Genomic DNA, 24,551 nt, shown 5'->3' on the forward strand with positions numbered 1-24,551 from the left:
GGGCTCAGATGACTCTGCTAAGATCTGAAATCACAGTTCTTGAGTACAAGGATTTTAAACCTAGTACAGAGAACATTTTGTCTTCTAGCTAGGACATCCAAACAGAATACAGTATCTTCTTAAAAAAAAAAAAAAAAAGTATTTTCTTTCTGAAAGTGAAAGAGCATTTTGCAGTTAAGGGGAAAAAAAAGACATCAAGAAATAGTGGCTTATTTTGCTTTAATATCCCACAGTATTTGTGTGGGACTCTGCTGCAAAAACAAGGCAGACATCTGTAGACAAGTACGTCTCACTCTAAGGAAAGAACTGATTGGAGAGAAGGCACCAGAAATTGGATTTTGCTGGGACACATGTAAACAGTGAATGGGGGAGGAATTCACCAAAGAAAAACAGGCTTGCACTGTCATTTCACTGGGACAACATAAGCGTGAGAAATGGTCTCACTGGCTCCCACTCAGCCTCCATCCCATATTGTAGTGAACAGAAGCAGGTGCTCGGGAGACAAACACCTGCACAGCAGCAGGGCTTAAGGGCACAACACGGAGTGACGTTAGTAAAAGCCCCTAGGTCCTCTTGCCCACACGGCATCTCAGCTGGCACTGTCACACTAATGGGCCAGTCATCAACAACTGGTTAGTGGAAAAATCGAATCCTAAGAAGCCTGGGTGGATACATTTTGTTTGTCCATGCTCTTCAATCAGATGGCTTGGAGGGTCCTGGGGCAGAGGGACGTACCACAACTGGCCTGTCTTCTTAGGTGATAACGGTGGGCGCAGTGCGTCCTGTCCTCTCCTGGAGTTGGGACACCTTCAGAGCAATGGAAATAAGGGGGGCCAACATGACCTGAGGGAGATACAAAGAGAACATTTTCCATTACTTTCTCTAAACACAGATCCAGAGCTCCAGCCCTCAGATGGCCCCCAAGACCCACATATCTGACCGCCTCTTCCCACATCCCAAAGGCTCCTCAAACTCTGCAAGTCTAAGCACAGAGAAGTGTTCTTTCCCTAAAATCTGCTTCCAGCATTCCCCATCTCGGTGACTCAACACCACAGCCTAACATCTAAACTTAATGAACTACGAGTTACTCTGGACCCCTTCTTCTCTCACATTGCCCTTGTCTAATCTATTAGCAAACGTAAGTAGTTTTTACCTTCTACACATCTCTCAAGGGCACCATTTCTCTCCTACCTGGGCCATCGATCTCGCTAAATCAACTTTCTCTTTCTCACCTGGAACAATGGTCCTTCTATTTCCGCATCCTCTAATTTGCTGGCCACATTGTCCCCAAAGAGATCCTTGCAAAATGCAACAACACTACCCTTCTAACTACTTCTCACTCAGGGGGAAAAAGAAAAGAATTCTGCTGTTACAGGATATATTTATAAATATAAATAATTTTTAATTTTTTTAATGAAAACATTTTTAAAAACCACTTACTTATCTAGCTAAACCTCCCATGTTACAGATGAGAAAACTGAGATCCAAAAAGATGAAGTGATTTAACCAAATGACCCAAGGGCAGAGCCAAGAGCAGTTCATTTCCTACTGCCCACTGTTGCTTTCCCTCATCTTAATCTCCACCAACTCATGATTCCTGGCTGAAAGCAGGAGAAGCCACTCCGCGCACTGAGCACAGCACTTGCCATTCCCCTGGGGGTTCCAACCGTCCCAGAAAGTGCTGAGGCAAAGGTCCAGCAGCTCCAGAGTAAGGGAAGGCATTTCGTGGCTGGAATGGTGATACGTCTGGGCATTGTGGGTACCTCACACCCTTCAGACCCCTCCCACCACCCTGCCCACCTCCCCCCACCTCCTGACAACTATGGTTCAAAGAAACTTATCTTTCATTCCTTCATTACGTCTACAACATGCTTGGTATTGGGACAAAAGAACACAATTCCCTTCTTCTTTTTCTCCTGCTCTATTATTCTGTGGGTCTTCAACCCAGACACCATTGCCTTTGGTTTAAGTTTTAGGGACACCTACAGCACGACAGAGATCTTGCAACAATTGAACCTGGAGTCTGGACACGATATAAAAAAAATATGTAAAAGTGAAGCCTCCTCTCGACTTTAAGAGCCACACGTTCTCAAAAGCTAATCCTATGTGCCAGGCGCAGCATTTGGAATTTCGCATCCCTTGTCTCCTTAAATCCCTATAATACCTCGGAGCGGTAGGAAGTACTCTACCAGGAAACCATGGCTCAGAGCACGGAAACCACTTGCCCGCAGACACACGGCTACTACTCAGGTGGCAGAAACTGGATTGAAAGCAAGACCTTTCTACATCTAAACTTTATTCTCAAAACCGCTATGCCAAGGCTTTCCAAGTGAGTTTCCTCGGATATTAATTAGGTGTTAGAAGGAAAAATGCTTAGTAGAATAAGCATGGTGAAATGCCACTCAAACAGGCGTCTTTGCCGCGAGTTTTCTCAGAGCCCATAAGGTGCCATGTGTGTTATGAATCCTGAAGGAGGAGTTAATGGACCACAACAGCTCCTACACTTTTTTGACTGTGGAACTCTGGTGGGGGAACATCTGTCAAGACCATTGTGTGAGGAACAAACAAGGTGAAAGTCCCCTGTGTGTCACTGTCTCCCCTTGGCTCCTCCCCTGGGGTGGCTGTCCTCTAAGTTCTCCACCCCACCCCTGTCTCCGGGGTCCCTCCTCACTCTGACGTACTTCTGGAGATCCTCTGGGTAGGTCTGGGAGCCCAAACCACCAGGCTGCCAGTCTGCAGACTCTTCCATATTGACCTTTGTTGCTGGGTCATGAGACTCTCTGCTCCACCACCAAATCTGGAACCAGCATGTACCCTCCCAGAACAGGCGATCAGACCAGGCAGAGTAGCAAATGACCAGTGACGGACCAGAATGCCAGAAGAGGGGCTGATTTAAAGATTAGTTTTCCTGACTCTGTTGCTCACCAGGGACGTGACCCTATGAGCTGCCACTTAACCTTTCTCTGCCTGTTTCTTCATCTGTGGTAGGGACAAGAATGGGGGCTACCTCATTTGAAACTTCAGTAAGTATATCCACTTGGGTAATGGGTTTAGAACAGAGCTTGGCACAGAGAAAATACTGAGATAATGGTTAGCTGTCACTGTTGCTACGAAGTACTGAAGGAGACATAGAGAAAACTGAACACACGTTGTTTGATCACCGCAGAAACGGACTGTGGTAACCTCGGGGAAACCGCTACTGTTCCCTCTAATGGAAAGCACTAACTTGTTAGGAAGCAGGACCTGGGCATTACCTGAGGGTCCTGGTAGATCTTGGCAATGTCCTTCTCGTAGCTGTCGATGTACAGCCGAATTGTGGCCCCCGCACTCCCCGTGCCACTCAGCCGAAAGATGATGCGAGAACCGTCTGCAAAAATGAGCCGCAGGCCCTGGAGAAGGGAAGCAGAGATGTGTCCCCCACATGCTGGAAGGGAGACTGAAGGCTGGCAAATACAAGGGGTTCATCTGCAGAAGGAACTTCCTCCGCACTTGATCAACTGGAAGATCACGTCCTTGACAAAGGGCAGCCGTTAAGCCCCAGGAGTCAGCCGTAGTCAGCCTGTCACTGCGTCCGGCCAAAGGGGGCTGAGCTTACGGGGGAAGAAGCATGCCCAGCATCAGGTAGGGGATCTGATCCGGGGCGCAGGGGTCCTGGATGACACAGGCTGGCCCTCCCCTCCTCTCCCCACTCCCCTGTAATTTATAGCCTAACCATTCCAGTTTGAAGCCTAATAAGTAAACAAATAAGTCACTAGATACAGAAATTTGATCCCCAGATCAGGAGGAAAACATGGACAGAATGGGCTGAAACCAGAGCAGAAGAGGAAGAACTCTCACAATACCAACAGAGAGGCTCAAACGGAGAACAGCAGGCCACATGCCACAGGTGAAGCCAGCTACTGCCAACCCAGCAAGCAGGAGCCAGCGACCACTCTCCCCTCGACGCCTGAGGACTCAAAGCGGGGTCCATGTGGGTGCCATGCCAACCCGTGCCCCCAACGCCCTGCTGCCTTCTTCTTTCCACCCTGGAAGCATCTCTCATCCTCAATAACCTTCTTCCTTCAGGAGAATTGAGGGTAAAGATTCTCGGGTACATATTCTGTCACCTGAGGTAGGAGAGTCAGCAAGACAGCGCTCTGAGACCTAGTCCTCGTGAGCCTGTCATTCTTCTATACGAAGAACTTCACACAAAGTCGGACGCCAACCAGAAGGAGAGACACTGCTCCTCAGCTGCTGTTTGCCACCAAATCCCGTCCCGTGTCTCATCGTGCCATTCGGCAGTGAAGACAGCAGAGAAAATGCACACAGCACCTTCCTGATTCCATCATCATGGGGAGGATACCGTTAACTCCCATCTACCACTTCTTGCTTCTAGAAACATACCAGGTTGGTCTACCTCTCCCGCAGCTTCAACTTCAAGCTTCTCAAGTCTTTCCACTTGATGGCAGAGGCTATGTCTACTTCAGAGGATTCTCCCTCCTACCTGCCCTTCCATCCAAACGTTCAGCTTTCTGATTAAAGAACGTGAAGCTGTTGGGCTCTTCCTCACAGAGTGCAGCAAACAGCGCCCGTGCTCATGCCAACACCCTTCCCACACACGCCTCAGCTCCCCCTCCCCCCTCACAGATGCTGGGTGTAGCGCAGAATTGGGGGTTACTTTCCCTAATCGCCCATTTTCTCTCTGAAGGCTTCTCTACAAAACTTCTTCCCTACCATCCTGTGGCCCCCACCCTGCCCTCCTTCCATACCCACCTCCTACTCTACCCCCGGCCTCTCTTTATCGCAGACATCACTTACAATCATCTGTAAGAGTTCTCAGAGAGGGTGAACAGGCATAGAGAAGAAAGCCCACTGGGCCAGCATTTTGAGGATGGGAGACTTCCTGGTGCTCAGGGTCGCTGTGGCCATGCTCCAACCACCCGTCCACTGCCTGCTCTCCAGACACTCTATCAAGCCTGCGGTCCCCCTCCTTCAAAGCTGTCGGCTACAGTGAGAAGGGCTGGGCCAAAAATCTGGGTCCATCAGGAAAAAGCAAACTGGAAAGCTGTAAAATAATTTTCATCTCCTTCTTTATTATCTCTGCTTCTAAATTATTAGTGGTGAGTCCGGCCTGTGACAACAGCAGAACCAGAGGAGAGAAGACCCCGGGCCCCGGGTGTCTGTGAAAAGCCTGGATGAGGGCCAACCCAGCCTGCAGCCCTGGCTCTCTGGCACCCAGAGAGGAAAACCCTAACAGCTCTGTCTCCATCCAGACATGATCCAGGTTCTCAACTGTGATGTCTTGCTACGTACGCACCACTGTGTTGGACTGGCTGCGTGTCACATACTGCAGAGGGTAACAGCTAACATTTCTAAGTCCAGAGTGCTTCATCAATTTTTCTTCTTCTTCTTTTTTTTTTTTTAGAAATCAGAACATACCGGAGAAAGGTCTATGATAATGCCACTCTCACCGCTGGCATTCTGCTATCATCTCCTGAGAGAAAAAGAGGGGACTGATATCTAAGGTAGTAGTTCACCTTTTCAGCTTCAGATTCTAGGGCTCCTTTCTGCACACGCATTCAACACAACGTCTTGCATGGAATTCTGGAGGATGTAGAAAAATCCCTCTGGAGCAGGGGCTAAGAATTCCAGAATGAGGGCAAAACCCATTTCCCCATGAGTATATTTGCAAGTTATGTATGACCCAGCAGAAAGCTGGCAACGTGGGGGGAAAAAGCGGGGGCTGCGAACAGAAATGAAAAATAGGGGGAAGTAAAGGGCTCAAGCAGCCTTTTTCTTTTTTCTCGTGAGATTTCAGAGATAAAGCTCTGAGGCCTCTCTCCCATACACATAAATCTGTTCCTACCTGATTCCTTGAAACGCTTCCATCCACTGGATCACTGTATTCAAAGTTATCAATTTTTTCCACAGTGTAAACTTTGTCACCCACTGAGAACTGCTTCCCCACGAAGGAGCGGTCAGATATCAGGGCCTCCAAGTCCTTCATCATTTTGTTGGCACCCTCAGCCTCCACCTCCTCATAATCGTACCTGCAAGAAGTCACAGAGGTGGGCCCACACACTCCCTTTGGATCACCCCGAGATAGATCACTGCTTCCTTCACCCTCTGTTTGGACCTCCCCCCACCAACAAGCCCCCTGACTGCAGAAGCAGCTGGCAAAAGGCTGTGCCTGTCCGTCTCTGGGGAGGGAGCAGGTCAGGGATGGGAGGAAGGCTTTGTGGGGTTTCAGGGAAGGGTCAGGAACTCCCGTCTCGGCTTTTCTACAGAATAAGTTCTAGAAGCTTCAAGGGCTTGTGAGAGATTCTAACATCTAATCACCGCATCCCCAGGAGGTAGAATTAACTGCAGGGTTATCTCCTGAGGACTCTGCATCAAGAACATGAGTCAAGCACTTCTCTTTCAAACTCCTGGAGCTTCTTCGGGATAAATGCTGGGACAGTTCCCAGTCTGGGACCTGCCTGCGGTTGCTGAGATTTTTGGCACAAGAGCATTCCGGTCTCCACGGGAGCTTCCTAAAGTGAGGCCAAGTTTTCACTGACCAGAGAGAAGGGGCCAAACCCTAACTCTGTACATCTGAAAACAGCTCTGTCCCTTCAGTGAGGGGTGGATTCTGGTCCAAAGTGCTTTGGGTTCACCCTGATGGAGGAGGCCTGATGTAGATACAAAAGAACCACAGCAGAAAAATAAATAAATAAATAAAAATCATCACAAAAAAAATTCTATGACTGTTATTATTATTACTCCCAGAATTGTTCCTGACTTCTTTCTTACGAGGTTAAAGACTCTGACAGGTGGCTTTTCTTGACCTTGTGGCACACACCCTCTTCAGAGTTATTTTTTAGAGGCTCAAGACGGCAGACTCCATATTTATTTGCGATAGCGAAACAAACATGATATGTGCAAGATGACACCCTCTGAGACATGAGAAATACTGGGGAATTAAGGCCAACCTGTTCTGGCTCCAGGATTCTACGGATCAAGGACAGCAGTCCTCTTAATCTTAAGTCAGCTCTTTCCCCTAGTTAACATGATAAACAGCAAGAAATCACAACCAGGTGTCTGTGCGTTCCGCCTGTGACCTTTGGGTGTTTGGGGGAAGTGTTCTACAAATCCTAGGCACAGAGGGGTGTGTTGGAAAGAATCTGGACTTTGGCATCCGAACGAGCGACGAATCTAGCCTCTATCGCTTACTAACTGGGCAAATAGGAGCAAGTTGCTTCATCTCCCAGAATCTCAGCTGCCTTACCACTAACTGTTTTGAGGCTGACATAAAACAATGCCTAGCATTCCTGTTAAGTAGATGAAGAGTACGATGGTGTCTTAACTAATTAGAAATGTGGGTTCTAGGGACTTGATTTGCAATAGTTAGCAGTTATCTGAAATTAATACAAATACGTTAAAATGGTTTTTATTTTTTATTTTTAAGATTTTATTTATTTGACAGATAGAGATCACAAGCAGGTGGAGAGAGAGGAGGAAGCAAGCTCCCTCATGAGCAGAGAGCCCGATGTGGGGCTCGATCCCAGGACCCTGGGACCATGACCTGGGCCAAAGGCAGAGGCTTTAACCCACTGAGCCACCCAGGTGCCCCTAAAATGGTTTTGTTTTGTTTTTTTTTTTATTATTATTTTTTTTAGATTTTATTTATTTATTTTGACAGAGAGAGATCATAAATAGGCAGAGAGGCAGACAGAGAGAGTGAGAAGGAAGCAGGCTCCCCACTGAGCAGAGAGCCCGATGTGGGACTCGATCCCAGGACCCTGAGATCATGACCTGAGCCGAAGGCAGCAGCTTAAACCACTGAGCCACCCAGGCGCCCCCCTAAAATGGTTTTTAAATGGAGACTTTTAACTGATTCAAGAGTGACCTCTTCTCCAAACAAACTTTCTAACCTTATTCCATTCTAGTTACTATTCACTTGTTAACTCGTTCATTTATTCATTCAAAGCATATTTATGGTATCATTAGGAGTGAGGTGTTCAGTGATAGCAGAAGCACAGAACCAGACATGGTCCTGTCTTCATGAGACTCCAGAATCTAGCGAGCCCAAGACTGCTGTTCTGAATTACCAGGTTTTCCTGGTTCTTAGAAAGTAGAGATTCTTGCTGTAGCTCCCAGGGCTACTGCTGCGGTACCACGTGAACCTCATTACTTAGACCTCCCTCAGAAGAATGACTTGCAATGAAGAAGAAGACAGCCACGGCCTTCTCTCAAGTTGTTATAAGGATTCTGAGTAAGGAGGCTGAGTTGCTTAAGGTTTAATTCTTGTGGGACTATTCAGAGACCGTGGACTGACTATTCAATCTGTGACATAGGTTTTAAATTCTCTAATTTAACTCACCTATTTTATAGAAAAGGCAACTGAGGCCCAAAGAAATTACATCTATGCTTTTCTTACTGATTAGCAATTCATCTACTCCCTTTTTCTCACAGTTTCTTTCAGTAATTAGAATAGTGAGTCTAGGAAAAATTCTGTTAGATTTTTACATTTACTGGGCGAAAGGCAAGTTGGAATTAGTGAAAAGCACTTCTCAAAAAAAAAATTAGTGCCTTTTAAAAACAGAAGTATTTATGGCAAAGAAGAATTACTATGTACTCTAAGTATTTTGTTCACTGCCCAATCCCCAGTCCCTGGCAGAAAGTAGGCACACAGTCAATATTTATTGAATCAATGAATGAAGTATTGACAAGTATGCAGCCTTTGGGGACCTATTTTAATGAGTCAGAAAAGTTGATTTAGACTAAGCATAATTGTTTCCATAATTTCAGAAAAAAAAAAGTTTCCATACTTTGAGTGTCCCAGAGTTTATAAAACACTTTCAGACTCATATTTCATTTAATTCACTCAATGGCAGACTATTATTACCATTTCTACAAATGAGGAAAATGAGGACAGTTTTCTGTTAGAGAGAGGTTAAATGACTTCCCAGCTCACTAAGGGGCAGAAATAAAATTCTAATCCATTCTTCTGAGTCCAAATCCAGCACAATCATCATGTCCATCTCCGTACATTTAAAAGGCTTACAAAACATTTATTCTTTTGAATACATTAACTAAATTTTTTAAGCCTTGTTCTTAATAGCAAAGATAAAAGGCGACCCTGATTGAATTATTTTAAAATCCCTCAATTTGTAGAGGCTAGATGAACTAGGGTTTTATTATCACTTAAGAAACAGGAAAAAAATCTATACACATGAGAACTCTCTCAGCGCACTTCCCCACCTTACCTCTGTACCCCAGCCAGGCTGGGACTTACCTAGTGAAGAAATTCCGGCCATACTTCTGCCAGTGATCTTTGAGAATGTCCTCCACACTCTGTTTGCGGGTGGCTAGAATGGAGAGCCAAGCGAGGACAGCCCAGAGTCCATCTTTCTCACGGATGTGATCAGAACCTGTCCAGGGGGCAGCAAGCAGCTTTGAGAAACATGATTTCTCCAAAACATTTGGGAATAACCTCAACAGTAAACATGGAGACCCAATCAAAAAAGTCATAAAACTTGACTGAGGAACTTGAATACATGGAAGGAACCACATATGGAACAAAGCAACATAATATTGGAAAGAAGTTGATGCTTCCCAAAGTGATATAGATATTTACAGCATTTGCCAATAAAAAAGTCAGAGGGATAATCTGGTGGAACTGGATATATCAATTACAAAGTATAAATGTGAGCAGAAAAAAAACAAACAAACAAACAACAGAAGAACATGACCATTATAAATATTCAATAATTAAAAGCCTGACAGCCTAATGGAAAAAAGAGGGCACCTAGAAAGAGACCTAAACATGCGTATGACTTGAATATATGATAAGGGTGTTACTTCAAGGCTGTAGGAAAAGAAGGAATTACTTTTTAAGTAGTATTTAGCTATCTAGCTAGACAGTTGGAAAAAAAGTTTTTTCCCCTATAAAACACTACACCAAAAAGATTTCCAGGTAAATTACACATTCAAATAAAAAATTTGAAAAGCTTTAAGTCCTTGAAGATATATAAAAATAAAAGATATATATAGATATAAATATAATATATACAATATAAATATAATAGAAAATATATATAAATACATTTTTTAAGTCTTGGGAATGGCAAATACAGGTAAATTCAGAATTCATAAGAGAAAAAAAAATCTATGTATTTGCCTACTAAAAAAAATTATTGGGGCGCCTGGGTGGCTCAGTGGGTTAAAGGCTCTGCCTTTGGCTCAGGTCATGATCCCAGGTTCCTGGGATCGAGCCCCCCTTTGGGCTCTCTGCTCAGCGGGGAGCCTGCTTCCTTCTCTCTCTCTGCCTACCACTCTGCCTAATTGTGATCTCTGTCTGTCAAATAAATAAATAAAAATCTTTTAAAAAATTATCATTTCTATCTGCAAAATAACTATAGGTAAAAGTAAAAGGCCATTGGCAAACCTTAAAAAAAAAACGATTTGCAACATAAAGTAGATGTTTAATGTACCTCAATACAGAAAAAATTTACATGTTAATAAGGAAAAAGCAAACTTCAATAGAAAAATAGCCCAAGGATATAAACAATCACTGAAGAATACATATAGGTACCGAATTACGTAAGAAGGTAGCATTATTTTTTAAAAAACAAATTGAAGTTAAAACCCCAATAAGAAACTGCTACTTGCTTGACAAATGCCACAGATTTTAAAATGAGAACACCTAGGATCAGGAGAAGTAGAAGGGAAATGGGGTTCCAGTATGCCACTGAGGGGAGAGGCACAACCTTCCAGAGACCAATTTGGCAAAACGTACCAAAGCCTTAAAAAACAGACCTACTTGGGGAGGGTGTGTGCTATCGTGAGTGCTGTGAAGTGTGTAAACCTGGCGATTCACAGACCTGTACCCCTGGGGATAAAAATATATTATATGTTTATAAAAAAAAAAAAAATTGGAAGGGGAGGCGAACCATAAGAGACTATGGACTCTGAAAAACAACCTGAGGGTTTTGAAGGGTTGGGGGTGGGAGGTTGGGGGAACAGGTGGTGGGTAATAGGGAGGGCACGTATTGCATGGAGCACTGGGTGTGATGCAAAAACAATGAATACTGTTAAGCTGAAAAAAATAAATAAATTTAAAAAAAAAACAAAAAACGGACCTACTTGTGGATCCAGCAACTCCAAACCAGGGCATCTTTCTTTAACCAAGAGGGGTTTGGTTAAGTCAACTACGGCACGTCTGTCCCCTTCCAAGGCACCTGCTAAAATCTTTACCAGAGCTAACACACTAGTTCATCTGGATGTGCTTAGGTGCATAGAGACCCTCTTCCAAGAACCTGATACAGGACACAACTCTCCTTTTCAGCCCTTAACTTCCTTGTTCTGCAAGCCAAACAAAACGGAACAAAATCTCCACACATGGACCATACTGAGCGCTACTTTCTGACTCCTGAATAGGACTCAGTACAAACCCTCTCCCACAATGCTTTGCACATCATCATGCCTTGAACTCTTCAAGTGCCTGTTCACCCTTCTTGACTTGCCACTGGGTCTTATTCTTCTTAGAACATCAGAGTGTCTCACAATACTGGCTACGTAGTAGGCATGAGTGAAGTTTGTTTTCTTCCTCTTTTCATCCTTTTAGACCCAACTCAAATGTCCTCTCCAGTCTGGGACTAGTACCCAGCTCCCCTAGGCAGTTACGAGCTATGTTCTCTTCCTTCCCTCACAGCGACCCGCTCAAACCCTCTCCAATTTATGAACCTTTCACCCCGTTTCTCTATTTTTTTTTTAAGATTTTTATTTATTTGACAGAGAGAGATCACAAGTAGGCAGAGAGGCAGGCAGGAGGTGGGGGTGGGAAGCAGGCTCCCTGCTGAGAACAGAGCCCGATGTGGGGCTCAATCCCAGGACCCTGGGATCATGACCTGAGCTGAAGGCAGAGGCTTTAACCTACTGAGCCACCCAGGCGCCCCCTCACCTATTTCTTAGAGACATCTTTTACTTATCCTTATAACAAAGTCTGGTGACTAGAATAGCACACTGAGTACATAAACAACTGTAAGGAGCGCAATGAATGAGTTTATCGGTTAATTAATCTACTATAACATTTTCTCTTTCTTTTTTTGGCTCAAAAAACACCCCCCCCCCCCAACAAAGACCTTCTCTTCAATAAGATAGCACTTTCAGAAACCACAGTTCTCAGAACCTGGAAGCTGACAGACCTGGAGATATTGGGCAATACTTTTACGTAGCACTTTATGTAACAAATTCTTGGTTTACCGAATTTCATGATGTACAGACTTTTATTTGCCTGTATTGCTATCTCAAGGAACAGCAATGAGCTCTCTGGCCCTTACAGCATTTGCAAATGATGTTTTGGCGATAGTTCACCCTAAGCAGCAAGATTCTGGCAGCTTCCCTGAAATACTGAGAATTCATGACAGAAGTACACAGCTTGGAGTTATTTGTCTATGCTCCCATGGGTATTTTTCTTCCTTCTTTCCTTTTTCTTTTCTTTTTCTTATTTTGTATTTATTTATTTATTTATTTAGGCTAGACTGAAAGCATAAGGGGCCGTGTCCCTTTGTGTTTTTCCTGTTTTAAGTAAAGAATTCTGCTTTTTCTTTTATGCAGAAAAGAAAAGAAAATCTAAAGATCTTAACCAATTTTGATGGAGTTACTCAGAGATAACTGAATCACACATCTAATACCATCAACCAAACATCTGTCTTGGATAACATACACAAATATTCCATTCCATTTGCAAGATCCCTAGTCTCTGGAACTTCTTACTACTCTCACTAACCACCTTCATGTAATCAAAACTCTAGGTAACTCTACTACTCAGGAAGTGTGGGTACATTTCTTTTCCTTTTTTTTTTTTTTTATGTATTTAAGGATTTACTTCTTTTATTTTAGAGAGAGAGCAACAGCTAGAACAAGTTGGGGAGCAGAGCGAATCTCAAGCAGACTTCCCACTGAATGTGTAGCCCAACATGGGGCTTGATCCCAGGACCCTGAGATCATGACCTGAGCTGAAATCAAGAGTCACGCTCAACCGACCGAGCCACCCAGGTGCCCTAAAGTCCAGGTACATTTCATTTTCCTTAGGATTCTGATGAATGAGGACAAGTTACAAGTTAAAAAAAAAAAAAAGGCAATGGCGTATGTGTGTGTTTCTAAAGTTGCTGCTTTTGTAGTCATGGCAGTTGTGTTTCATTGGAAGTTACTTATATTTAAGAGTCATGAAAGCTCGGGGCACCTGGGTGGCTCAGTCAGTTAAGCCTCTGCCTTCAGCTCAGGTCATGATCCCAGGGTCCTGGGATGGAGTCCTGCATCAGGCTCCCTGCTCAGCAGAGAGCCTGCTTCTTTCTCTCCCTCTGCTGCTCCCCCTGCTTATGCTCTCTCGCTCGTGCTCTCTCTCTCTCTGTCAAATAAATAAATAAAATCTTAAAAAAAAAAAAAGTCATGAAACCAGAATCTAAAACTCTGTTATTTACTAGCTTAACTTTTCCAAGCCTCAGTGTCCTTGACTGTAAATTGGGAATAATGTTACCCTTCTCACACAACTGTAAGACTTTACCATGACAGAGGGTAGAAATATTTATTAACTGCTAAGTACTATATAAATGCAAATTACCATTATGGATAAGGGAAAAATAAGAAATTTTGGGGGGAAATGAGTGCTTTCCCCTACTTAATTAAGCTTTCAAAAATAATGGCTCTTAACTGTACACATTGGTGATAAAAACGGAATATAACCCAGTACATTCTTTTCTCCGGGCAGTGGCATTACAGTGTTTTCCTCTTCTTCCTCATCTAATTTTCCTATTATGAATGTGAATTACTGCTATCATCTCTTTTAATTTAAAAAAGGGAAAAGAGGCCAGGCTCCCATAATTGTGAGGAAAGGGAAACACTGCCAGCAGGCACCCCTAGCCCTAGCTAACACAAAGGCAGTGGTGGGCTTTGCACGGAGTCTCTTCATACGGGGTCTCTTCATACTCGGTCCAGCTCAGGGACTAACTGAATGTCTGGGAATTCTGCCCCTTCAGCGTCTTCAAACACCTGTCACTCTACTTCGGCCTAATCAGCACCTTGTGGTAAGTATACACTCAGCTTGGTCAGGGCATACTCCAGTCCTCAGCCAAGAAAAATGTCAACCCTTGCTGAGGGAGCCAAAAGCTAACAGTTTGGGGATTAGTTTCCATTTACCAGTCTAGGCATCTTGGGAGTGCCGGGCGCCTGTCTCTGCCAGGTGACAGGTCTGAGGATGGGGCAGTGGCAACTGAAGAAGAGCTTACACAGAGCTGTCTGAAAACAGTTGCATCTGGCTTTCACGTCTCTCTACCTTTCTCTCTCTGCCCATCTTTAGCTCCCTTTTGGTCTTCTTCTCCTTCTTCTTTTTTAAAGATTTATTTTACCCATTTAAGAGAGAGGGGACAGGGGGAGAGGCAGAGGGTGAGGGAGAGAGAGAAACACAAGCAGACTCTGTGCTGAGTGTGGAGCCCAACCCAGGGCTCGATCCCATGACCCCGAGATCAGACCTGCGCCAAAAGCCAAGAGTCAAATGCTCAAACCAACTGCACCACCCAGGCACTCCTCCCTTTCGGCCTTCTAAACATGCTATTTTCTCTGCCTGAAAATTTCCACTCCATATATCACCTATTAGCCTGGCTAACATCTCCTGCAATTACTTCCCACTTCACCCCAACCCAGGATGGCTTTCTTGTTGCCCTCCACGCTCACCCCTACTCTATCCTACCTGTCTGTTCTTACTCCACCTCGACTCTGAGGTGTATCCCGGGCTGATGCCTGCACATCAAACATCAATAAGGGTTTTCCCCAGGAGTGGTCAGACCCCAGCTGACTAGCTGGGAGGTCCAGCAGACCTGCTCTGCTGCAGTCTTGTCCCCTTTGGCTTTTATGGCACAAATGAATTTACTCTGAAAGGAGAGGTAAGCTCCTCAGGAAGCCTTTTCCAGATCATTCCAGCCTTCTGGGCCTCTCCCCCAGCCACCACCACACTTCCCCTTTAGCAACGAACCCTATATTGCCTTGTGACTCCCCTGGAACTGGGTCCTTGGAGGAATATTGTAAGTGTCTGATGGGCAGGAGCCGCGTCATAACCCGAACTCCATCATGTGCTCAACAACTATGAATCAGTGTCCACCATGTTCCAAGTACATGAGAAAATACCAAGATGTGTAAGACATGTTACTTGCCCTCACAGATCAGCACAGACATAAAGGGGAGGGAGACAGACATGCAGGTAATAGTTTAACTGAGTTAGTTATAATTAGGTTCTCAGCCTAGTTTTAGTGTGGTATTCTGTCTGGGAAATATCCAGAGATGGGTTGTTCTAACTTTCCCATGGGGACCTCACCTACAGGAAAATACACTCAAAAGCTGTGCAAATCAGAATGTGCAGAGAACCAGACAGAAAATCGGATCCCCGACACCACAGAACCAGGTTAGGTGCCCTGCCAGTAAAGCTCCCAGGGCTCCCTGCACGTCGCCATCAATCACTCTGTATACTTGTAATTACCTGGCCAGGGTCTGATGACTTCTTGCCCCAAATGTGGATTCTACAGGGCCCTGCACTAGACCATACCCATCTGCCCCCAGAGCCTCACTCAGTATCTGGGATGTGGTTAAAGTTCAATAAGCATTTGAGGAACGAGTCAATGCAAAGAAGTATAAACATGAAAAACTTTTCCTAAGAAATTAAAATTAAGAGAAATTTGCAAAGCATCAATGCTGAACTTCTTCAAGTCATCACTCCTATAGCACGCATCATCGCTAAAACCCTTTAAAGAGGAAGCAGGAAAAACTGTTACTAACCTCTAGACCTGGCCAGAGCATAATTTACTGGCATATTTCTACACACCAGGTTCATCTTCAACGGTTTCCTATCCCTTTCCCAAGCTCCCATTTTCCTGAGGAAGTTTCAAAAGCAATGACATTCTGTTCTATCTGCGACTTCACGTTCTATTTCCTTCCCAATTTCCCAACAAATTCAAGATGGGACAGAACACCACTTCTGCCCTCTGCCATTGTGTGTAAACATGGATACCATCATCCACAGTCAGGGGGGAACAATAACTCTGCACCATGAGTTCAGCCAAAAATAATAGGTTCAGCCTGTCTCGTTCTGGTGCCCATTTCTGAGTGCCTTTACCCCGACATTTGTAATGCTGATGTGTGAGGAAGTGTCCCAGCCTTTGTGGCTATGATGATCCTGAGAGGCTGTGGCTGTCCCTGCATAATGGACAGACTAATGTATGCTTGGGAACATGAGTAATATTATGGCTTGTGCTCTGAAATGCTAGTGGTTTGTTTGCTGAGCCAGTTCTTCTGAAGTCTGACTCCTTTGCACCTCTTTGCAAGTCAACTTCTCTTCCTTTATAAAAGCTCATCTGTTCTCACGAACACCTTAGGTCCCCGACTCTGGACTATGGAGCGGGAACAGTGTTGAGTCCCTATAAGAGGTAAGGTAGGGATTCTCCACAGAGGCGGGTGTTTAAGTCCAACAGCACTGTCTGCCAGCTACAATTCCAACAACACACAGGAAATCACACCAAGTGACTTTGAAAGTCTTTTCATATCCAACACCAGGATTCTGTTTGTCTAACTGGAGGGTATCAGGTGAATGCTGTGGTAACTCACTCATTTATTCAGCAAGTGTTTGCTGAGCTCCTACTCCACGCTGGCCTTCATAGGCGGCTCTGGGGATATGATGGAGAATAAGACAGCTGTGATTCCTATCTTCACATAACACAGTCTAGTGGAGCACTGGCTAGATTAACTAGATGTTTATCAAGTAATCTTAAGTAATTTTTAAATTACAGCTGTAATACATGCAACAAACGAGAAGTGTGTGTGCCATGAGAGCCAACAGGAAGGGGAGTGGATCCACAGTGGAAGGTTAGGGAGGCTTTCCTGAGAAACTGCTCCTGCTCTCATCTGGGAAAATACAGAAGTAAAGGACACTGTACTCAATGAAACTACGGAACTGAAATACCACAAAGCTTGTTTAGTCACTAGTGTCCACCCTGAGAAACTCTGTAAAGAAACTGCGGGAAGCACTCACCAGCAAGGGACTAGAAGGTGGAAATTAACTCCTCTATAAACAAGGAGATCAGAAGTTCAGTTAAATGACTTCAGCTGCTACACATTCACAGCAGTAGAGGCCCATAACTATGCAGCTTGGTTTTTGAACCGTTTGTTGCAGAAACATTACAGAACAATTTTCTTTTTTTCAAAGAGAAAGAGAGTTTGTGGATTATTCTCATGATGCATTCTCTCTTTGGATAAAAGAGATATCAAAGGGAAGATAAAATCATGGTTGGCCCTTAGTATTTGAATGGGTTAATAAATAAAGAGGAACAAACTTTAACAAGAAATAATTTAAAGTCTAATGTCTGGGTTCAAAGAAATCAATCCCTCAAATGTAACATGAATGACAAATTTTCTTGGCAAATTCTCCTGAGTAAAAACTTAAAGGGGCTTCATTAGCCACATTATATGGGCTAAACAGTATTATGAAATGTCCTGAAAGCTAACAAAGTGAAAGTTATTTCCAAAAAAGCACAGGGCCTGGTTCTCTAGAAATTATCATCCCACTCTAGTCTTTACTTCTTAGATCACACATGGATTCGGGCTCAGTTCTGGACCTGATCTAGGAGAGGCACTGGTGAACCCAGAAGCATCGAGAAGCTGGTGCTGGGTATGCAAACAATGAGGAATGACGGGGAGGACTAAGGATGGGTAGCCTGGACAGGAGAGGACCTGCAAGCTGCTTTCCAGTAGGTCAAGCCCTGTCACATGAGAGGAACCCCTTGTGCTATCCCTTCAGGTGTGTTCCCAGCCTGTCCACTCAGGGACTCCTAATGGCTCCAGGCTTGGCATCCACCTTGCCCAGTGCTTCCCACATGGATCTGTGGGACAAGATGTCACTAGATGTAATACACACACACACACACACACACACACACACACACACACACAGATGCAGCTAACTATGTTTAGGTAAAACTGTATAAACAGGACCCCTTACAGTAGAATGTTTTGGAATCTTCGAATGCTATTATCATTACGAATATCCAAGACAGAGAGCTGTTTCCAAGTTTCCCGACCTCTGTTGAATTCAGAACCCTTTCCTGGAATTAATATCCTTCCACACACCCAAACACCCCAGGAAACCTTGTTCTAAACTTTTCTCCCTTTCACTCTGTTCAGCACTGATACAGGTACAGGGGGTTAGGAAACCAGAGATTAAGACATGGTCCCCGCCTTCAAAGACAGCTTCATCCATAAAAAAGAATGCTTGAAAGCAAGCCTGCACTTAATAACATTGGAGGGGGGAGGGTATTTCATGGAATATGACCACCTCACAGGTTCATGTGCATCCATCTGGTATCCCACTGAGTAAGATGGCATCATCCATATTCTATGAAGTAGGACAAGGCTAAGCAGTGGCCTTGTAGTATTCTCTGACCGAAGACACAGAATGCTGGGAAACCATCGAGTCTTCTTTGTGGACACTGTTCAGTCCCAAGACTCATCCATCTTTCTTACATCCTCCAATTCTATCAAGTCAATTCATTACCAAGGAGCACTACCACTCCCTCTAGGACATTCCATTTCTTAGAGCTTTGTATACAGGTGTCTTAAATTTACCAGCTCATTCTACCCACCCTACCCCAGGACTTGCAGGAAATGAAATAAAATCAGTATTTAAACTCCTATTCATAACAGTATTCAAATCAGTATTTAACCTGGTATGAATTACAACTCAGTTGCAAGGCTTACAGAAGGCTAGATTTCAATCTTTGCTTTGCTTTGGTACTAAAGGACCAAGATCAGTCCTTTTATTTCAAAATATTGAGTAAAAAAGACTAAGAGGAGAAGAAATACGGCCAGTGATGTACCTTGCAACCTGTCTGGAGACCAACACATGGATAATGGCCACATGCCTGAATGGAGGGTTAGAAAGGTGAGAAACTGACACGGGTAGGATGAGGCAGTAGGGAAGGTCATGGAAGTAGGACTTCTGGTCAGCATTTGGACAGGCAGAGAGGAGGAGGGAGAGCACAGAAAGTAGGGTCTTAGGGTCCTGAAAGGTCCCCCAGCCTACCCCGTTCCCTCCCTCATCACACTAACCATGTTTGCAGAGCTCCTCACGGACAAGGACATGGTTCTCATCTCTTGACCACCTAGCAACTTCCTTCTACCCTAATGGCCTCCTTCCATTCAACCTTAATGAATCATAACTTGTTGCTACAGCAAACTTGGGCCGGCTCAAGAGAAAGATTTAATGCTGTGCGGCAACTTCCTTTTAAATAAAAACGAAAAACTGACTCGTTTCACCATATTTCTTCCCCAGAAAGGAAAACATTTATAAAGGTTTCCTTGGCCACGGAGGGAAGAAACACATGTTTATCACTCTGTTTAATCTCTACAGGCTCAGGGACGATGCCGCCGAGGGGGCTCCCCAAACTTCCTGTCTCGGTGGATCTGATCCTCTGGAAGTAAAATTAGCCCTCCTCGGCTAAGCACGCTCATGGCTTTTCAAATGTGTACACTTCACCAGGGTTGTTATAAATAGACTGCATTTTGATTTAGGACACATCAGCCACCGGTGCTATTTTGGTCCCGCTTTAGTAGTCAGACCGTCCCCGCGAGTCGTGTTTACAGGAAAGGGCACAGTAGCACAGGGCCATGCACTCACCAGTCCCGAAGCTCTCCTCCCCACAGAGGGACAGTTTGCTCGCATCCATCAAATTCCCGAAAAACTTCCAGCCCGTTGGGGTCTCATACAAAGCGATCTTTGTAGCATTAGCCACCCTTCAAAGGCATGAAATCAAAGTTACATCACAGCAGGACTGTTAGCTTAGCCTTGTGAGGGGGGGAACTGGCAACCGTTATTGTAATCAAGGGTCCCATTTAGCACGGCTCGGAGGTACACATAATTCTAAGATGGATGGAAAATCGTAGGAGAAAACTTGTGCACAATGGGCTATTATACGTGGAGTCGGAGGAGGGGGTAAAAGAGGAAGGAGGAAGAATTAATTCAGGTCACTGAGGTTAATATCTTAGAAGGAGCGAGAGTAGCAAAATGTGCAAGGCTGTTTTTGAGGCTCTTTCAACCCAACGTGTTGTGGACACAGACTGCAGCTATCAGCATTCCATAAAGAACAAAGGAAGGATGTTTTGATGCACTTCACGTCACAGACTCATGGAATATTGGGCTTAGGAGGGTCCCATTTTACAGAAGAGGAAACAGGGTCTAGGATGGTAGGTGACCAGCCTAAGGTCCGCAGAGCCAGGATGAGCAAAGCCTGTGATCTAGCTCCCGGGTCAATGCTCTTTTCATTTCTGGACAGAAGGTCCAGAAAGGACAGTGTCCTGTGGGTCTCCCATTTGTACCAACTCCCCGACGCTGCTCCTTGGTCCCCTAAGCTCTCCAACACATCTTTTACTCCTTCCTATATATCTGTAGACTATTTAGAACCTTAGAGACCTTTTTTTTTTTTTTTTTAAGATCCCTTTCCCTCTGAAAAGGAAGACAAATTTACATTTCATTTGCTGTTTTTAAAGTTCTGCCTTTCAGAAAGCTGACCTTATTGCTAGCAAAGCAATGTCACATTTAGACTCTAACATCTGAAGAAAATTAAATCTATGAGCTTGAAAGCTGAAAATACAATAAACTTTCACCTGGGTAATGAGTTATTTCCATTGTGATTCTATATGTGCATTATCAATTTTTCCAAAAACTAGAATTAAACTGCTCTTGGATGACACGGAAATTATTTCCGGGCCTGCTAGGTCTAATTACAAGAGCTCCGCCGAAACCAGCTCACAACTTCAGCTGCAGGGTGTGGACCCAGAAGCACAGGGTTCTAATTCTTGCTTTGACTTAGCTGTGGAGTCTTCAACAAGACTAGCCTCTCTGACCTTTGGGGGTCCTCTTCTTTAGGATGAGGATTGCTGTGATGATCAATTAAGACTATAAACCACTCCATGAATATTATCATCAACTTCTTCTTAGCAGAAGGAAAGTTAGCACTGATTGTGTTAACACATATCCCTCCTTTCCCCCACAGTAGGAAACTACTACACGGCCCAGTTGGGCCGATTAGGAGTAAAGGTTCTGGGTTCAAATTCTGACTCAGCCACTTACTAGCTGGGTGACCTTGGGCAAGTTACTTAACTTCTTTGGCCTTTTGTTTTCCCACCTCTAAAGTTGGGTTATAGATAGCATTGACCTCCTAAGGTTGGTTTGAGAATTAAATGACTTAAACATAAAGTGCTTCATGTCTAGCACTAGACAGTGCTCAATAAATATCAGTTATTCCTAGAAGAACCTTGATATATCCATTCTGCTTTCTTCTCTGACCTTGACCTTTTATTCACTCACTCATTTCTTATCCATTTATTCACCAAACATTTACTGGGCACCTAAGATGTTCTAATTAGCATTCTTCTTGGTCCTCATTTACTACATATTACTTGTATTTTTTTAATCGTTTTAGATGTGGCCTCACAAACCACCTTAAAGCCTTTGTAAATGAGGGGTTATATAATAAATAAATAAATAAGCAAATCTGAGATACCAAATGTTTATTACACTGGGTCCTTTCTCATAAAAACTGAATATAATTTTCCTTAACTCTTTGAGCTTTTCGTTTATTTGGATTTTGGAGAAATGAACATTTACTGTGTTTGTGTATGGACGGGCACCCAGCGAGGGATGGCCGTGGAATGCTTCTTCCGAAGTGCTCTGACATACTGACCCTCCTTCAAACTGCTCTCTCATTCAAACTCTGTGCACACCTGCTGAAGGAGGGGGGTGGTTGTCCAGAGTGATGTCTTCAGTACAGCGAGGCTGCCATCCACTCATTTCTTCAGTAACATTCAACTGTTCTTTTTTAAAAAGGGTGTGTGTGTCCTACTGTGTGCCACGCATACCACGGCATATACTTTAGTGAATAAGATAGTCTTTTCTCTGTAGAAGTTTACAGTGTAGCAGGGCAGACAGGTAAGCAAACAAGCTATGGGAACAGTGTGGTAAGTCCTGGAATGGAAGAAGCGCCGGGTCGTGAGGAAGCACAGAGGGGGGACATCTAATCCAGAAAAAAAAAAACCACCCCTTCCCTCATAAACACTTATATGTGGAATAGAAAAAACAAAACAAAACAAACGAACAGACTCTTACATACAGAGAACAAACTGGCGGTTGCCAGAGGGGAGGTGGGTGGGGGAATGTTGAAACAGGACACGGGGATTAAGAGATACACGTCCCAGAAATGCAGAGCACAGCATAGGGACCACAGTCAGTAATACTGCAGTAACACCGTATGGGGACCAGTGGGGACCCCGCTTACTGTGGTGAGCACTAATACACAGAATTGCCAAATCAATATGGTGTGGGCCTGACACTAATAAAACACTATATATTAATTCTATGTCAATAAACAATGTTTGACTAAATAAACAGTTAGCACACATTATGCCGCAAATGCCCAAGCTGCAGGGGGAGCAAGAGGGTTCTGGACACAGAGAAGAGCCTGGTGAGGGCCACAGGAATGAAGACCTACCGGTCCAGAGCCCCACTGGTAGGCATGCTGCGGGCAAAGCCTCGGACCCCGGTTTGCTGGAAATACGGAATGCTGAAGATGTTGGCAGCAATGACAGCCACGGAGTCTGAAGGGTTCACAAAGAACCCATGCTTGCCCAGAATCATGTTTCGATCCTTTGGAAGAAGGGGGATTCAAAGGAAGAGCTTTTAATCAAACTGTTAAACAAACAAACAAACACCACCAACAACAAAAAACTATCTTACCTGGGGGGGGTATCAAAATTTTAAATTACCAAACTTAAAACTGGTACCTTTATTCATACTGGGTTCTAAGCACTGGACTTTGTTTCTAATGGCTCTGCAGAGTACACCGCTACACCGAAGGCACCCCCATGCCAAAAAACAGAAACTGTTTTCAATTAAAGTGCAAGCACAAACTCCTTCTGAACCAGAATTTCTGCTCTTCCTCCGGAGGCCGGCTGACTTGAACTTCCCAGACCTTTTCCAAACTCTGGAATCAATCACCTCTCTCCCAAAGGAGAGAAGAGATCGACATAAGAAAGGAAACAATGACTGGTCACATAGTTTGGTGGGTCTACCAGGCATCTTTCGAGGAATAAAGCAGATTTCTTCAAGAAAGAGCTCTTAAATCACGGCCCCTCCATCTGGTGCAGGGCCCAGCAAAACACACTGCCACCTTCACTGCTTCCTTGGTGCCTGGTGTAAGGAAGTACTTGAGTAACACTGTTTATGGAGGAAAAAACTCCCATCATGCCCTGCTTCAGAAAGGGGCACTGCAAAATAATGTCTTGGGGGACCTTTTAATTGTCCAAAATTTTGATTTGGGAAATTTTATGTTTTTTCAGAAATAATGGATTCTGGCTGAATTTAAGAAGAAGAGCAATAAAAATATTTTTTCGTCTAAGTAAAATGTGTAGTACCAATGTGCAGTACCAACGAAAATACATTTCTTCCCTGTCTGTTATAGTCACCAATGTAAATAAAACAGCCTGTTTATTAAAGATACTAAGTGTAGAGAAGGAATAAAAGGTTAATTCTCTCATTATAGTTTTATTATTCAGCTAATAGGAATGACAAATCGGTATGTTATAAAGCCAAAATATTTTAAAGGGTTGAATAAACCTAGGATGGATTTCTAGAACCTGACCAGCTCATGAAGCACCAGCGTTATACCGTAACTGAGCCCTGATCACCCTGCCACTCTTAGGAAACAGGAATGTCTAAAACCAAACACATGGGTCCCATTTCAAGGATTCATTCCGGGGCACCTGGGTGGCTCAGTGGGTTAAAGCCTCTGCCTTCGGCTCAGGTCATGATCTCAGGGTCCTGGGATCGAGCCCCGCATCAGGCTCTCTGCTCAGTGGGGAGTCTGCTTCCTCCTCTCTCTCTGCCTGCCTCTCTGACTACTTGTGATCTCTGTCTCTCTCTGTCAAATAAAATATTAAAAAAAAAAAAAAGAGTTCAAGGATTCATTCCTGTTCAAGAGGGTCTTCTAATAACTTAGCCCTGACCCCATGTGCAGTGAGGACTCCTTGACTGTCTACTCACTCACAAAGCCCACAGGGCCTGACAGAAGCAGCCTGCTTCTCCCTGCTTTGTAGGACCAGGCCTGGCCCGCATCAGAGCTCACGGAAATGCCCTTGTACCTACCCCATCTCCATCAAAGGCAGCCCCGAAGTCGTGCTCTCCTGTTTTCATGGTCTCCACCAGGTCAGCGGCGTAGGTGAGGTTGGGGTCAGGGTGGTGACCTCCGAAGTCCTCCAGAGGGACACAGTTAACTGCTGAGTTGGCAGGGGCGCCCAGTTCTTCACAAAGGATCTTCTTCACGTATGGTCCCACAACTACGTAAAATGTGAAATGAAGAATCAGAAACTATGTTTTGTTAAAGCATGTCACGATCGGGGGAGGAGGTGGAGGCATTCTAAGGAGAATGGCGGAAAGGACAATGAGAACATAAAGCCTACATTCAGGGGCCAGCAGAGAGGTAAGTCTGACTGGGACG

General features: G+C 44.4%; 1 protein-coding gene across 2 annotated transcripts in view; it reads right to left on the reverse strand.

Annotated features, from left to right (window-relative positions):
* Positions 1–258: 258 nt before the first annotated feature.
* PGM1 (phosphoglucomutase 1) overlaps positions 259–24,551 on the reverse strand; it is a 61,643-nt gene continuing 37,350 nt past the window's right edge. For both annotated transcript variants that reach the window (XM_046025428.1, XM_046025419.1), the window contains exons 5-11: positions 24,200–24,390; positions 22,548–22,702; positions 19,679–19,794; positions 9,257–9,392; positions 5,846–6,029; positions 3,255–3,389; positions 259–843 (exon numbers count right to left, since the gene is read on the reverse strand). In XM_046025428.1, the coding sequence (XP_045881384.1) occupies positions 754–843; positions 3,255–3,389; positions 5,846–6,029; positions 9,257–9,392; positions 19,679–19,794; positions 22,548–22,702; positions 24,200–24,390 (1,007 nt within the window). In that variant the 3' untranslated portion in view covers positions 259–753. The remainder of the gene's footprint in view (positions 844–3,254; positions 3,390–5,845; positions 6,030–9,256; positions 9,393–19,678; positions 19,795–22,547; positions 22,703–24,199; positions 24,391–24,551) is intronic.

Source organism: Meles meles, chromosome 1 (genome assembly GCF_922984935.1).
Source record: "Meles meles chromosome 1, mMelMel3.1 paternal haplotype, whole genome shotgun sequence".
Classification (NCBI taxonomy): Eukaryota; Metazoa; Chordata; class Mammalia; order Carnivora; family Mustelidae; genus Meles; species Meles meles.